This window comes from Schistocerca gregaria, chromosome X, assembly GCF_023897955.1.
Source record: "Schistocerca gregaria isolate iqSchGreg1 chromosome X, iqSchGreg1.2, whole genome shotgun sequence".
Lineage (NCBI taxonomy): Eukaryota > Metazoa > Arthropoda > Insecta > Orthoptera > Acrididae > Schistocerca > Schistocerca gregaria.
The window spans coordinates 313,650,128-313,668,019 of NC_064931.1; the positions used below are offsets into that span (position 1 = coordinate 313,650,128).

The window sequence follows — 17,892 nt, forward strand, 5'->3', positions numbered from 1 at the left end:
CTACAGAAGAATACTGAAGATAAGGTGGATAGAGCACGTAACTAATGAGGAGGTATTGAATAGGATTGGGGAGAAGAGAAGTTTGTGGCACAACTTGACTAGAAGAAGGGATCGGTTGGTAGGACATGTTTTGAGGCATCAAGGGATCACAAATTTAGCATTGGAGGGCAGCGTGGAGGGTAAAAATCGTAGAGGGAGACCGAGAGATGAGTACACTAAGCAGATTCAGAAGGATGTAGGTTGCAGTAGGTACTGGGAGATGAAGCAGCTTGCACAGGATAGAGTAGCATGGAGAGCTGCATCAAACCAGTCTCAGGACTGAAGACAACAACAACCACTAAGTTGCGAAAGGTATTGTCAATACTAGGATTAGATTGTTTTGGGGGAAGAGACCAAACAGTGAGGTCATCGGTCTCATTGGATTAGAGAAGGACGAGGAAGGAAGTTGGCCGTGCCCTTTCAAAGGAACTATCCTGGCATTTGCCTGTATCGATTCAGGGAAATGACGGAAAACCTGTGAATACCAGGTATTTCAGTAAAAAATAAAACAGATAAATAAATAAATAAAAACACAAATGTTAGCAGCATCAAGTCCTGAATACAGTAACAGTGGACTCGCTTAGTCAAAAGAAATGTGTCACGGTTCTTAAATGACACCCAGTAGCAAGAAGATAGAAAATCCCTGAAATTTTGATGTTGCAGGTGTGGAGTCTCTTAAATGAGCATCAGTACAGTGGATTTAAATCATGTTATTTCTAATACAACATTAAACACAACTATCAGTCAGTCTCAGAAAGAAAAGTATTGCTGTATCAGACTTTCCTGAGATAATAACTGTTTCAGTGGATCACGGGTGTCGAATCAGATAATGTGGGAGGTTCACAGTATTTCAGTGAGACAGTTGCTAGTCATCTTCAGGTGCTTACTGAGGTGTTGCTGAACTGGCTCGCCAATATATGTGCCAACTCACTAGGAAAAGTGCAGGTGCCAAGGGTTGGGGTTACAACATCACTGTAGACGAAACACAGAGCACAGTTATGTCCAAGAGCCCCCTGCCGGAGAAACGGGCCACTGTCTTCACATCTACTATAAGGGAAAGTGTAAATCATGGCTGAGCATGCACGCAGGCAGTGTTGGCACCCAGTTTAAGTGTGCAGACACCGATTCCCCATCAGAGTTGACTCCGATTCATTCGTCTGTGGCTGACGATGCTGTAATACCGTCCATTCTGGTTGCAATGTATTGCTGAGTTGAAATACCGAGTCTCAACTGATCAGGTCATTACTTATACATTTTTCTACTGCTTCTGCAATGATGGAGTCCCAGTACATGGAAGCAAACGTAAGGCTGTTTCTCTCTCCGTAGATCACCTGTACCCCCGTGTAAAGACAGTATTCAGTCACAGCAGCCTTTTCTGGCTGACCGAATCTGGTGTGGCGTCTATGTTCAGCACTTCAATCCTTAACAGAGCGACACATATGGTCAATGTACATTTTCCCACACGGCATGGGATTTTATATATACCTGGTCTCCTTAGACGTAGGTTGTCTTTAACAGAACCCAAGATAGTTTGCACTCATGCTGGAGGGAGGAAGACAATGTTTCTTGAACATCCTGCCAATTTATAGAACATGCCACCAACATAGTTTATAAAAACCATCCTTGTGGAGTTCTACATTTCTTCTGAATGTTTGTGAACTTTTGTGTGTGCAAGTTGAAATGCATTATGGTTCCGTTTATCAGAGAGCACCTGTTTCATACACATACAGAGAGAAGATCACTAAGCTTCGCCGATAAGCTCCCTGCATCTGAGAAACCTAGCTCTACGATTGCAAGTCTTTACTAAGCCACACCGAGTGAGGTGGAGCAGTGGTTAGCACACTGGACTCGCATTTGGATGGACAACAACTGAAACCCATGTAAAGTCATCTTGCTTTAGGTTTTCAGTGATTTCTCTAAATCGCTTCATGCAAATCCCATGATGGTTCCTTTGAGAAGGCACGAGCGATTTCCTTCTCCATCCTGCCCTCACCTGATGGAACAGATGACCTCGCTGTTTGGTCCCCGCCACCATATTAATCACCCAACCAACCAACTATGCCACAGCGTATAGATGGGTGATGGCAGCTCATAGCTCTTAGATATAGGTCAGTAAGTTGGTTTACCCAACACACAGCAACTAAAGGAACTATCATCTCTTCTGTGGACCAAAACATCTAAACATAGGAGCTCCATTTTTGTCCACTTCCATGATGAAGCAAATGCTCAGATGGGAGTGGGTTAAGGTGTTCCAGAAATGCAGGAAATGTTGCTGCTCCATGTGGCCAAACTAGAAAGGTGTCGTCCACATATCTCCACAAATATTTAGGTTTAAACACCACTGACTGAAGTGCTTTTTCCTCATGTCTTCCACACAAAGGTTAGCTATTATGATAGACAAAGGGCTACCCATAATACTGCCAGTTTGGTCCAAATGTTATTCATTAAATAAAAAGTCAAGGTAAGCATGTTTTTGAATAGATGTAAGATGTCCTCTTACAACTTAATTCCTGTAAGTTCTAATGACTCCATGAGAGGTACTCGTATGAACAAAGAGACATTGAAATTCACTAAAACAGCAGCTCATTCAGGACAATGTGCTCAGTTGCTGTACAAAATCCTCTGAGTTTCGAATGATGTTCACATTTTCCTACCGAAGGGCTCAGAAGTGAAGCCAGATGCTTTGCTAGGTAATATGTTGGGGCTCCTATATTGCTCACAATGGGGTGAAGTGGAACCTCTTCCTTACAGATCTAGGCAACCCATGAAGTTGTGGTGAGACTGGCACTTGTGTTGTTATGCTTTTTTTCAATATGTTCAGCAAACTGTCTAGCTTTGAGCTGAGCAGACATCTTCCACTGCAGTGCGTCAGTTGGATCCTTCTGGAGACGATAAGCAGTCCAGCAGTAAATCCGTCATTTTGGAAAGTAAGATGTTGCAGGCAAAAGATCAGTAGAATATCAGCAAGTAAAATCTCTATTTCTGTGTCTTCTCTTAAGGAAGATGCCCGTACCCAAGCAGAGCATCAACAATGAAGAAAGGAAAGCTCTCCATCCCATAATAGCTAACCTTTCTTATGAAAGACTTCAGGGAAAAAGCACTTCAGTCAGCAGTGTTTGAACATAAATGTTTCTGGAGATATGTGGACAACACCTTTGTAGTTGTGTCGAATGGAGCAACAACACTCCCTACATTTCTGGAACACCATAACAAACCCCACCCGAGCATTTGCTTCATCATGAAAGTGGAGAAAAATGGATGTCTCCCATTCTTAGATGTCTTGGTAAACAGAAAAGACAACGGTTTCTCGGATCATAGTGTGTTCCATAACTCAACACACACTGACCTATATGTATAAGCTATGAGCTGCCATCATCCATTTAAATGCTGTGGCATATTACGGGCTATCTATCAGAGCTAGAGCTCTCAGGTGCAGAGAGCTTATCAGCAGAGCTTAGCCATTTTTGCTCTGATGGTTTTTCTACCGTATGTTGGTGACATGTCTTTCAAGATTGGTACATGGACCAGTAAGATTGGGAAATAAGGACTGGCAAATAAAATTTGTGATCAGTGCAATATATGCTGGGTTCTGTCAAAGACAATCGAGGTCTAAAGAGACTGGGGATATATAAAATACTGTGCCAGTGTGGGAAAACTTACATTGGCCACACATGTCACATTGTTGAGGATAGATGCATTGAACATAAATGTCACACCAGATTGGGTCAGCCATGAAAGTCTGCTGTGTCTGAACACTGTCTTGACATGGGACACAAATGAATTACGGAGAGACAAAGAGCCTTTTGACCACTTCCCCATACTGGGACTCCATGATTAAAAAGCAGTCAAAATACATATAGGTAATGACCTGATTAATAGACACACGGGATTTCAACTGTGTGCCCTGTTTCTCCAGCTGGGGTCACTGGATGTCTCTATATTCGTCTATGATGACTTTATAGCCTCACTCCTTGGTGCCTGCATTTTTCTAGCAAGTCAGAATTAATGCTGGCGAGCCAGTGCAGCAACCCTTAGTAAGCACCTGAAGATGATGAGCAGCTGTATCATTAAAATATTGTGCAGCTTCCATAACATTATCTGATGCGACACCTATGAACCACTGAAGCTGGAAAAGTTTTGTTCTGAGTCTTCAACTGTAGGTTCTTTAAGCAGCACATTTGACACCCCACAGAAATCTCTTCAAACATTCCACTTTTGTGGCTATTTTTGCTTCTATAAATGTTTAATCTCTTTATTGGCCTCCTCCATGATAATCTTTGCCACAATATGTATTGGTTGATTTGCCATGACTGCCAGAATCTCCCTGCAGTGCTTACTATGCAACAATCGATAGTTTCCCACCAATTTAAAGATATATCAGCACACAGCTGCCCACATACCATTTCCTCATTTAGAAGAGCTACTAAATTACTCACCCCTTAACTACATTAAAAGCCTAGTATGAATCAGCCTTTACAGTACAATCCTCTGGAACATACAGCATTTTGCAGTGACCATTTCTGAGCCGAGTAAAATCAAGTCAAAAGAAATAATAAATATTACTTTTCTGATTTCAACTATTATGCTACACTACATTTCTTCAAGGTTAATTACAAAACCATGCACATGCATCCATACACACATGCCTATAAATGCCTACACCCCAAATGGTGCCAGCTGGATAAGTACTGCCAGTGCTGCATTTTGGCATGTAGACTAGGTTATAGTGGGGAAAGTGCTGCGTGGGGCAGGTAGAGGATTATGAAGGTGAAAAGACTAGCCCATGTAACTGACACCCTTTACTCCCAAATTCCCAGCTGCCTCCCTCTGAACTGCCACCCACCTACACCAATCCCCCCCCCCCCCCCCTGCATCCAGTCCCTTTCTCCCAACCTCTACCCACCCCTCTCGACATCACCTCCATCACCACCTAGCTCAATGGCTGAAATGCGGCAGTGGCACTGATCGTCCAGCAAGTATCCTGTAGGGGGCAGGTGCATGTGCCTGTGGTTTACTCCAGCTTGAAGAATAATATGACTTTGAATGACAACAAATTTTATTTGTTTTGTGTGTGCCTGTTGACACTGCTTCTGCTTTTCAGTAAGTGGTCTCCTTTAGTCCAAAAGTATTTACATTCCACCAGAACTTTCCTATAGCATTTATACTGTACTACAACCTTGGAAATTCTTCTCGTTCTGCAATCGCAGGACACAAAAAGCCTGCACTCACAATGTTTACAACAATACCACTGGTTCTTTTTACTTTTTTTCATGCTGTAAGTCGGATATCTTCTCACAGTGTGACTGTTTTCAAGAGGATTCAAAAATGCTTGTGAATTGCTTACCCTCAAGTGGTTCTCTCTTCCAACTACCAGCCTATTTATCTTGTACTTGCTTGACAAAGCTTCTCTAGAATTCCACAAATAAGCCATATGGAACTCTTGACACAATCTTCCATTGATATGATAACTCAAAAATAGTTTCCTGATGTGGTAATTCAATAAGGATTCTTTACTGAGAATAGTAGGTACAGTGAAAATTTAGCTCTGTTGTTAAACATTGTCACTATACGTAACTGAAAATTTGTTTAACTATTTACTGCTGCAATAAGAGTATGAAAGAATTTATAAAATCCTAAAATTTTAAGAGAGAACTGTACAGATGGGTTAAATACTGACACACAGATAAATCCACTCTGAACACACAAGACTGAAGTTCCCTTGTCTTCTCTTCACACTCATTATGCAAAACATACATTGGTGGCAGTAGAATCACTCTGCAAATGCCTATTCCCCAAATTTTCTCAATTTCGCAATAAGATCATTGTCATCCCTCCAATGATTCCCATTTGCGCTGCCATACCATTTCCATAATACTTGTGTGCTGATTGAACCTACCAGTATCAAATTTAGCAGCATGCCTGTGAATTTCCTCGATGTCTTGCTATAACTTGGCCTGGTGGGGACCTCAGACACCTGAGAAGTACTCCAGAATGGGTTTCAATAGTGTTCTATAAGCAGTCTCCTTCACAGATGAGCTACATTTCCTCCCCAATAAGCCGAAGTCGACAATTTGTCTTCTACAACCGACTTTCCATGCTCACTTTGTTTCGTATCGTTTTTCAATGTTATACCTTAATATTTAAGCACCGGTGACCGTGTCAAGCAGCACCCCACTATTACGAGGTGTGATCAACAATTAACAAAAAGTTTTTCATTTCATGAGCTTTATAGATCTGATTTTCAAAATTCTTTTTCTCTTCTTGGCAAAAATGTTCATGATGTATGTTTGCATTTCCAGCTGTATCAGATATTTAAATGGAATAAAGTGCAGCATTGCATTTGAAATGTTTACTGTGGCTTTTGTCATTTCTACTATGAGTAAGGCTAGAGATTACCAGTCATATGAACTTTTCAAAGAGGGTTGAGAAGATCTTCAAGACGACAACTGCCTTGGATGCCCTACCACATCAATTACTGACAACAATGAGCATGAAGTAAAGAAACTGGTTCTGGAAAAACACTGATCATCATCAGAGACGTTGCTGATGATGTTAGCATATTGTTTGGCTCATACTAAACAATTTTTTTTCCTATGATTTAGGAATGAAACATGTAGCAGCAATGTCTTCCAAAACTTGAATTTCCACCAAAAACAATGTCTTGCAGACCAGTGGCAGACTAAGTGGGAGCGGCCTGTCCCAGGCCTCTCGTCCTGGAAGGCCTCCAAAATCTCATGAACCTTGAAATTTGGAGGCCCCCAGAACCAGACAATTTTTAATCAAATCTCAAACAAGGTTGTAACATGTTCAGTAAATAAGAGGCAATTTAAAGTTCCAGGACCCATACATATGCAAAATAAATGGGAAACACTGCAGAGGATATGTCAAATAATATTCAACAGTAGTTAGAAAACAATAGGCTGGACATTATGTTGTGCAGGCCTCAAGGTTATGACAATGCCGCATCAATGTAAGTTATACAGGGTGTTTCAAAAATGACCGGTATATTTGAAACGGCAATACAAACTAAACGAGCAGCGATAGAAATACACCGTTTGTTGCAATATGCTTGGGACAACAGTACATTTTCAGGCGGACAAACTTTCGAAATTACAGTAGCTACAATTTTCAACAACAAATAGCGCTGCAAGTGATGTGAAAGATATAGAAGACAACGCAGTCTGTGGGTGCGCCATTCTGTACGTCGTCTTTCTGTTGTAAGCGTGTGCTGTTCACAACGTGCAAGTGTGCTGTGGACAACATGGTTTATTCCTTAGAACAGAGGATTTTTCTGGTGTTGGAATTCCACCGCCTAGAACACAGTGTTGTTGCAACAAGACGAAGTTTTCAACGGAGGTTTAATGTAACCAAAGGACCGAAAAGCGATACAATAAAGGATCTGTTTGAAAAATTTCAACGGACTGGGAACGTGACGGATGAACGTGCTGGAAAGGTAGGGCGACCGCGTATGGCAACCACAGAGGCCAACGCGCAGCTAGTGCAGCAGGTGATCCAACAGCGGCCTCGGGTTTCCGTTCGCCGTGTTGCAGCTGCGGTCCAAATGATGCCAACGTCCACATATCGTATCATGCGCCAGAGTTTATACCTCTATCCATACAAAATTCAAACGCGGCAACCCCTCAGCGCCGCTACCATTGCTGCACGAGACACATTCGCTAACGATATAGTGCACAGGATTGATGATGGCAATATGCATGTGGGCAGCATTTGGTTTACTGACGAAGCTTATTTTTACCTGGACGGCTTCGTCAATAAACAGAACTGGCACATATGGGGAACCGAAAAGCCCCATGTTGCAGTCCCATCGTCCCTGCATCCTCAAAAAGTACTGGTCTGGGCCGCCATTTCTTCCAAAGGAATCATTGGCCCATTTTTCAGATCTGAAACGATTACTGCATCACACTATCTGGACATTCTTCGTGAATTTGTGGCGGTACAAACTGCCTTAGACGACACTGCGACCACCTCGTGGTTTATGCAAGATGGTGAACAGCCACATTGCACGGCCGACGTCTTTAATTTCCTGAATGAATATTTCGATGATCGTGTGATTGCTTTGGGCTATCCGAAACATACAGGAGGCGGCGTGGATTGGCCTCCCTATTCGCCAGACATGAACCCCTGTGACTTCTTTCTGTGGGGACACTTTAAAGACCAGGTGTACCGCCAGAATCCAGAAACAATTGAACAGCTGAAGCAGTACATCTCATCTGCATGTGAAGGCATTCTGCCAGACACATCGTCAAAGGTTTCGGGTAATTTCATTCAGAGACTACCCCATATTATTGCTATGCATGGTGGATATGCGGAAAATATTGTACTATAGAGTTTCCCAGACCGCAGCGCCATCTGTTGTTGACAATTGTAACTACTGTAATTTCGAAAGTTTGTCTGCCTGAAAATGTACTGTTGTCCCAAGCATATTGCAACAAACGGTCTATTTCTATTGCTGCTCGTTTAGTTTGTATTGCCGTTTCAAATATACCGGTCATTTTTGAAACACCCTGTATTTGAACTAAATGATGTCCATTCATTGTCTAAGTAGGATCCAACAACTGCTTACCTATCCTTTTTCCACTAAAAATACTCTCCTAGCATTCTTGATGGATTTTTTAAACCTTAGTAACCACTGTCACTACAATGACATCACAAATACTGGTCTCTGACACTGTCAAGAAGGTCAAGCTTGTTTGCAGCTACAAGGTCTACAATATGTTTATTGTGTTTGGCTTGTCAAACTAGCCGCTTATGACAATTTTGGGAAAATGGGTTCAGAACTACTTCGCAAGACTGTAGCATCTGCAATGAATCCATAGGTGACCCAGTCTCTACTCTGTAGGTTAATGACAGCTCCAACTGACACTGCACGATCTGGGTATTTTTGTGCTACTGAGTAGTAACTTTCTTTGAATGACTCTACAAATACTATGGTGGTATTGGGGAAGGGTGGGGGTGGTGGTGTGGGGGGGAGGGAAGGGCTGTAAGGCATCCAATGATTAACTGGAGCTCACATAGGCTGCTTAATTGCTTCCAGGTAACTTCACAGTCAGACTCAAGTTTGACTTGATAGAGATTTCCAACTCATCCAAACATTTCAGAAAATAAATTTTGCATAAATTTTCACCTTTGGCAATGTTGTATTAGAGCTATACAATAAATATCCATTTTAGCTTTGTCAAATGCAACTTGTGTACACTATCAGAATGGGCTTGATTCAACAACAATTTCACTACAAGTGCTAGTGCTGGCCTTACTGCACCATCATCTAGAACAATAACGTGAGAAGACCAGGTGTCAGAGCACCTCCTGACTCTTTGGCCTTAACGGACGTGAGTTAATATGCAGGTGTTTCTATTTGTTTGTGAGACAATCCCATTCACTGGTTTGGGAACTGTGTATGATTCAGCCCACAATGGAAAATCATGTGAAAGGTAGGTAGCTCACTATGTCAAAGTGGACTGCATCAAAACAGATGGCTTCTTCTTCTTCTTCTTCTTCTTCTTCTTCTTCTTCTTCACAGTATGCGCCACTGAAATGTAAGCAGTATGCTGGAGAGCCACAAATGCCAGTATCTAGACAATGAGGGCAGTATGGCTGAACAAATGCACCAACAGCACTGCTAAAAAATAAAGACTTGAAGGGAACCTGATCAATCTAGAAGGAACTTTCCCAATACCAGAAGGATGTAGTACATACAAATGGAAATTTTTGAAGGCAGAGCATTTCTGGTGGAATTTTTTGCCTTAAGATCTAAATTGGCAATGAAAATGGCCGAGTAAGTTACTTGACAGTATTAATATTTTATTGCACGATCCCACAAATTTCCATATTACTTTCCTAAAGTTTCTTCTTTCGGTATTCTATGCACAACGCAGTAAGACTCAATTGGCTTGTAGTAAATGCCTGGCATCCAGATTGTAGTGTTAATTGAACCCCTTAAGAATTCACTAATCCTGCTAAGATCAATCATAAAAATTGCAGCCCCAATGCATATTTAATTAAACTGGTAAACATTTACCTCCATGGAAACATGCCAACAAGTGTGTCATCCTTTTAACAGCAATTGCAGACTTTTTGCCTTATTTCCTTTCTTCCTGGAATAAATGCAAATTTCTACTCCACATTATCACATTTATGACTGAACAGTTGAAACAGCTTTTCAGGGCTAAACACTGTACGATTTCTTGGGCATGTGCATTTGCAAGTGTTACCTTTCCTTGAAACATCATGGTCAAATTGCAAAACATCCATAATTCGCCACTTAACTGTGTTTGGAACCCAAGGGTATGTTTTATAATGAAAACTTATCTTCACTTCAAGAACTCTGATGATTTTAAGTGAAGGTGAAACACTACCATGTATTTCATAATACACTATTTACAGAAAGATTTTCTGATATATACTGACATTACTAGCAGGTAGGTGACAACAACAATCAACATTGGTAAGGCATTTGACAGACATGTAAAGCCATTATTCAGAAATAAAACTTACCCATTATGGCAGATTCTTTGGTATATTCAGCAAGAGACAATGAATATGTCAGTAATACAGTAAAAGTTGATAACTGTTCAGTGTAGTAAAAGAACGCAAAGTAGTAGAGAACAGGAAACAGGGACATATTCAAAGCTGTGGCAAGATCCCTCCATTTGCACTCATCTGCCAAACATTTCCTGCCATCACACCACCTCCCCTGAAAAAGAAAAACAAATAAACAGCCACAAGCATTTATCACAAGCATACTATTCACATTAGATCAGGAGGGCCACCTGAGATGTGATATTAAGCTTTAGATGTACATTTTATTTAGGTGCAAAACAATGAAATAACTACATTACAAAAGATTACATAGGTCCACAGTAATATTTTTCATTATTCTTTTTGTTAGGCCACTGAATACATATCTGACCTTGCCAGCTACTACAACAAGTTTATTCCTAGTAGGACTTTAAAAATAAACCAGAGACCAGAAAAACATGTAACTAACAAAAAGTGCTTTCATTTTTCAATACTAACATGTTTTATGGAAGGCTAAAAACAAAAACTTCTGTACCGCAAAGCAATTAAATGCCCATTGGCTTGTATTCCCTATCTCTCATATCCTAAAAGCACATAAAACAGAGTTTTCTATAGTGAATTGCCAGTTTTCCATCTCAATGTGAACAACAGTACTCAATCATCATACTGGCATACCAGTAGCCCTAATACTGTCCTTCAATCACCTTGATATCTTCATGGAAGTGCTCAGCGTGTCAGTCACAGATCTCACCAAAATTTTCATGGAGTTGGTCATTAGCGCCCTGACTAATTTAGGAATGTACCGCAAGGCACAAGGTTAAAACAGCAACTAAAAGGGACAACACTACAGCATAATCAAACGTCCTTAGACAGGTGTGTCAAGTTGATAAAACGAAGAACGCGAGCAGCAGCTCCTGGGTCATCCGCTAAAATGGCATCCAGAGAACACGGCAGGCCAAGATCAAGACGCAGCGTAGTAAAATCCGGACAGGACGTTAAAATGTGGCAGACCGTCAGCAATTGCCCACATGGACAGAACGGTGCCGGCCCTGCCGTCAGCAGATGGCGATGGCTGAACTGGCAGTGTCCAATTCGTAGCCGGGCCAAAACGACCTCCTCCCGCCGAGAAGGACGTGAGGACGACGTCCAAACTACGGGAAGATGTTTCAAGGCCCGAAGCTTGTTGTCCCTAAGTGCAGCCCAATTGGCATGCCACAGCAATAAAATGTGCCGACAAATGACCGTGCTACAATCTGATGAAGGGACACAACAAGAAACCGTCCAAGACTGGAAGACCGCAGCCTTGGCCGCGGCATCTGCAGCTTCGTTCCCAGGGATACCGACATGGCTAGGAACCCACATAAAGCTAACTGGAGACCCGTCGTCCACCAGCTGCTGAAGAGAGCGTTGGATCCGGTGCACGAAACGGTGAACCGGATACGGATGACTGAGGCTCTGGATGGCGCTCAGAGAATCTGAGCATATGACATAAGCAGAATGTCGGTGGCGGCAGACGTAAAGAACAGAATGGTAGAGGGCAAAGAGCTCAGCTGTGAAGACCGAACAATGGCCATGTAGGCGGTATTTGAAACTTTGTGCCCCGACAATAAAAGAACACCCGACCCCGTCATTGGTCTTAGAGCCACCTGTATAAATGAAGGTCATATTAATGAACTTTGAACGAAGTTCGACAAAACAGGAGTGGTATACTGAACCGGGGGTAACCTCCTTTGGGAGCGAGCGGAGGTCAAGGTGAACGCGAACCTGAGCCTGGAGCCAAGGTGGCGTGTGGCTCTCGCCCACTCTAAAGGTTGCAGGGAGTGAAAAATCAAGGTGTTGAAGGAGGTGACAAAAGCGAACTCCAGGGGGTAGCAGGGCAGAGACATACAACCCGTATTGACGGTCAAGAGTGTCGTCAAAAAAGGAACGATACGATGGGTGGTCGGGCATTGACAGAAGCCGACAGGCGTAACGACAAAGCAGTATATCGCGCCGATAGGTGAGTGGCAATTCACCGGCTTCAGCATGAAGACTCTCGATGGGACTAGTATAAAACGCTCCGATCGCAAGCCGTAAACCCCGATGTTGTATGGAGTTGAGGCGACGTAATATGGACGGCCGTGCAGAGGCGTATACAAAGCACCCATAATCCAGCTTGGAATGGACGATCGACCGATATAGGTGAAGTAGGACAGTTCGATCCGCTCCCCATGACGTGCCACTGAGAACACGGAGGACATTTAGAGAACAGGTACAACGGACAGCCAAATATGACACATGTGGAGACCAACTAAGTTTCCTGTCAAATGTAAGACCTAAAAATTTTGTTCTCTCCACGAATGGGAGAGCAACGGGGCCGAGTCGTAAGGACGGTGGGAGAAACTCTTTGTAGCGCCAGAGGTTAATACAGACCGTTTTCTCGGCAGAAAAACGGAAGCCATTGGCGACACTCCAAGAGTAAAGACGGTCAAGAGAACGCAGAAGACAGCGCTCCAGGAAACATGTACTCTGCGCGCTGCAATAGATGGTAAAATCGTCCACGAAAAGGGAGCCTGATACATCATCTGGGAGGCAATCCATTATTGGATTGATCTCTATGGCGAAGAGAGCGACGCTCAAAACGGAGCCCTGTGGCACCCCATTTTCCTGGCGAAAGGTGTCTGACAGGACAGAACACACACATACCCTGAACTGTCGATCCATGAAAAAGGAACGAATAAAAAGAGGGAGGCGACCGCGAAAGCCCCATGTATGCATGGTGTGGAGAATGCCCGCCCTCCAACAGGTGTCTTAAGCCTTTCTCCAAATCAAAGAACACAAACGCGGTCGGGCGCTTCCGCAAGAAGTTATTCATAATGAAGGTCGACAAGGTAACCAGATGGTCAACAGCAGAGCGGCGCCTACGAAATCCACATTGTACATTGGTAAGTAGGCGTCGAGATTCGAACAGCCAAACTGAACGAGAGTAAACCAATCGCTCCATCACCTTACAGACACAGCTGGTAAACAAGATGGGTCGATAACTGGAAGGCAAGTGCTTGTCCTTCCCTGGCTTAGGAATCGGTACAACAATAGACTTGCGGGAACGTGTCCCTCAGTCCAGATGCGATTGTAAGTACGAAGGAGGAAACCTTTACCTGCAGGAGAAAGGTTCTTCAGCATCTGAATATGAATGGAATCAGGCCCTGGAGCGGAGGACCGTGACCGGGCAAATGCATTTTCGAGTTCCCGCATCGTGAATGGGGCATTGTAGTTTTCAGCATTCGAGGAGTGGAAATTAGGTGGCCGAGCTTCCTCTGCCTGTTTTCGGGGGAGGAAGGCAGGGGGGTAATGAGTGGAGCTTGAAACCTCTGCGAAAAAGCAGCCGAAGGCATTGGAGACATCCTCAGGGGCCACAAGGACGTCATTCGCGACCGTCAAGCCAGAAACTGGTGAGTGGACCTTAGTGCCAGATAGCCAGCGCAGGCTACCCCAGACAACAGAAGAAGGAGTAAAACTGTTGAATATGCTTGTGAAAGCAGCCCAGTTGGCTTTCTTGCTTTCTTTAAAAATACGATGACACTGCGCACGTAATCGTTTATAATTGATACAATTCGCCACTGTAGGGTGGCATTTAAAGGTGCGTAAAGCACGTCAACGAGCACGTAAGGCGTCTCAACATGCTGCGGTCCACCAGGGGACCGGTACGCAGCGTGGAGAAGAAGTAGTGTGAGGGATGGAATATTCAGCAGCAGTGAGAATGACTTCCGTGAGGTGTGCGGCCTGACTATCGCAGCTTGTGAAGGTTTGATCCTGAAAGGTCGCCCAGTCTGCTTTGGAGATGTTCCAACTAGTTAAGCACGGAGAGGGGGTATGATGCAGGAGATGGATAACACACGGGAAGTGGTCGCTCGAATATGTATCAGAAAGCGCATACCACTCAAACCGGCGTGCAAGTTGGGTAGTACATACAGAGAGGTCTAAATGGGAATAGGTGTGAGAGGTGTCTGAAAGGAAAGTAGGGGCACCAGTATTGAGGCAGACAAGATTGAGCTGCTTGAAAACATCTACTAACAGGGAGCCCCTCGGACAGGATGCTGGAGAGCCCCAAAGAGGATGGTGAGCATTGAAGACTCCAGTTAACAAAAATGGTGCAGGGAGCTGAGCAATAATTTGCAGCATGTCTGCCCTGGTAACGATGGAGTGTAAACAGTACAGATGGAAAATGTAAAATTGGGGAGAGTGATGCGGACGGCAACTACCTGCAGGCCGGTGTGCAATGTGATGGGATCATAGTAGATATCATCCCGGACCAGCAACATAACCCCTCCATGAGCCGGAATACCTGCCACAGGGGGTAACTCAAAACGCTCAGAGGTGTAGTGTGCCAAGGCAATTTGATCGCATGGGCGTAGCTTCGTTTCCTGGAGGGCTACGCCGAGCGGACGGTGCGAGCGGAGCAGTAATTTCAAGTCCTCTCGGTTGGAACGAATGCTGCGAATATTCCAGTGAATAAGTGCCATCGTGAGAAGAAGATGCAAGAAGGGGTCATCTAGAAGGCCGCTGAGGGCCCGGCTTCGAGCGAGCACTGCCGCCGCTAGCAGGAGGCGGACAGTCATTGTCCATTAGTTCTATAGGTTCATCGGCCATCTTGTGAAGATGGCCGGGAGGGGGAGCTTCCTCCGATGGTGAACTGCCAGATGTTCAGCTACCAGCGGTGCGGCCAGGCGAAACGGATGACGGCCTGGGGCGACAACCGCTGGGGGGGGGGGGGGGGGGGGGGGGGGGGCGCAGCAAGAGAAATGCGCCGTGGCGGGGAAGGAGAACTGTGCTTCCTATGAGCCTTCTTGGAAGGTCGTTTTGTGGAAGGATTGGTCGATGGCTGAGGATTCGAGGTACGTAGAAGATCTGCACGAGACGGTTCTTTCTTGAAGGCCCGTGCTTCTGACTTCTGGGTCTTCGTCCTGGCAGAAGCTGATAAAGGTGCTTGTGTCGGAGGGGCGACGGGAGGAAGAGGAGACGTCGACCGAGCGATCTTAGCACTGGCCGAACGGACGACCGTAGTGCTGAAGGTCAGATCGCATGTCTGCGTGGCCACCTCCCTGGTAGTCCGAAGAGAGGCGAGGACAGTACTGAACTTCCCCGCTGGGAGCAACATGGGCTTCCTACTAGCGAATAGCTTGCGAGCAGCCGAGGTGGAGACTTTATCTTTGACCCAAATTTCTTGGATACAGCGTTCTTCCTTGTAGACGGGACAGTCGCGGGAGGACGCTGCATGGTCACCACGACAGTTCACACAACGAGGAGACAGAGATGGACAGTCACCCTCATGGGCACCCCTGCCACAAGTCACACATGTAGCCGCATTGGAACAAGAATGGCGAGTGCGATTAAAACGCTGACACTGGTAGCAGCGCGTAGGTGTCGGGACACAGGGACGAACAGAAATAACCTCGTAGCCCGCCTTGATGCGCGACGGCAGCTGAACACTATCAAAGGTCAAGAAAAGTGTCCGGGTCGGTACAAGGTCATTGTTGACCTTTTTCGTGACCCTATAGACAGCCGTCACGCCCTGCTCAGCGAGGAAAGACTGAATCTCCTCGTCAGTCAATCCGCAAAGTGCGGTGAGCCTCCACCCGGACAGGGAACGTGTACAGGAGTGTGGCCCGAAGCAGTTTTTGTGCCTGAAAGGCGCTCTCAGTTTCTAGTAACAAGGTACCATTATGCAACCTGGTACAAGACTACAGATCCGGTGAATCTCCTCGTCAGTCAATCCGCAAAGTGCGGTGAGCCTCCACCCGGACAGGGAACGTGTACAGGAGTGTGGCCCGAAGCAGTTTTTGTGCCTGAAAGGCGCTCTCAGTTTCTAGTAACAAGGTACCATTATGCAACCTGGTACAAGACTGCAGATCCGGCTATGGCATCTACGCCTTTCTGGATAATGAAAGGGTTGACAGAGGAAAAATCCTTTCCGTCCTCAGATCGAGAAACTACGAGGAACTGTGGGGCAGGCGGTAGTACTTTTGTCACTGGTGGCTGGTCAAGTTTCCGTTTGTGGGCAGAAGTCGAGAGAGAAGAAGAGAAATCCATTGCGGAGGAATCCCCCATGATTGCCAGCGTCTCCAATGGCGCGCTCCTTCCTTGTTGGGACCCTCTCAGAGGGCACTCCCGCCTTAGGTGATTGTTCACACCTCAGGTCACACCGCCCGAGAAACGGACGGAGGGACCAATCGGCATGGTCAGAAGGTGTCAGCTCAGGCAATCACCCCTCCCTGGGCCTGGCCTTTACCAGGGGGTACGTGCGTGCCTTACTTGTCTACCCAGGGCAGGGAATTACGCGTTACCCCGTCACCGGCTACGCGTGCGAACGTGTGGGTCGGCCTTCAGGCACGCACAGGGAGGAAGGAAGAAGAGGAAAAAGAAAGGAGAGAGGGAAAGAAAGGACAGACTGTCTCAAACACCAAAGCGGAGATCAGAGAAGGAGAAGAAGGCAAGGAGAAGAGTAAGTAAGACAGTGAGGAATACAGGACAAAAAAGGAAGCTGAAAATCACAGCAAAGAGACGCAAGCCGGAGCCCAACCGGTATACCCACCTGAGGGCAGGAGTCCGGTGGGCGACGTCCATGGTCTGGGAACAGGATAGAATAGGAAGGATGAATGGGAGAGGAACGGATAGCGATTGCATAAGACACCAGAAGCTGGGACCGCCGAACAGAAGGGGGGGGTGATCCCAGCTTCAACCAGGAGACTATCAACAGGGTTAGTAGGGAAGGCACCGTTGGCCAAACGGATACCACGATGGTGGTCTGGATCCAGCACGTGCAGTGTGGAAGGAGCAGCTGAACCATAAACTTGAAAACCATAGTCCAACCGAGACAGAACTAGAGCACGACAAAGACGGAGAAGGAGAGAACGGTCCGCACCCCAAGAGGAGTGGGCAAGGAAGCGAAGGGCATTGAGTTTACGGAAACATCCTACCTTCAGAAGTCTGATATGAGGCAGCCAAGTGAGCTTGTTGTCGAAAAGAAGACCCAGGAAACGAAACTGTGGGACCACAGGCAATCGTTGTGCTTCGAGGTAGAGCTCTGGATCAGGGTGGATCATAGTACGGCAATAGAAGTGGACCACCCGCGATTTTGAAGGAGAGAATTGAAACCCGTGTGAGAGGGTCCATGCAGAGGCACGCCGTATAGCTCCCTGGAGCTGCCGTTCTGCAGATGCCATCGAGGACGAACTAACCCAAATGCAGAAATCATCCACATACAGGGCAAGGGTGACCAAAGGACCGACAGAGGCCACAAGTCCATCAATAGCAATGAGGAAAACTAGGACACTC

The 17,892-nt window shown here is 45.3% G+C and overlaps 1 protein-coding gene across 1 annotated transcript in view; it reads right to left on the minus strand.

Moving 5' to 3' along the window:
• Positions 1 to 17,892, minus strand: part of LOC126298900 (putative Dol-P-Glc:Glc(2)Man(9)GlcNAc(2)-PP-Dol alpha-1,2-glucosyltransferase) — a 98,928-nt gene that overhangs the window by 54,278 nt on the left and 26,758 nt on the right. Inside the window, exon 3 of the mRNA XM_049990438.1 lies at positions 10,555 to 10,753. Coding sequence (XP_049846395.1) covers positions 10,555 to 10,753 — 199 coding nt within the window. The remainder of the gene's footprint in view (positions 1 to 10,554; positions 10,754 to 17,892) is intronic.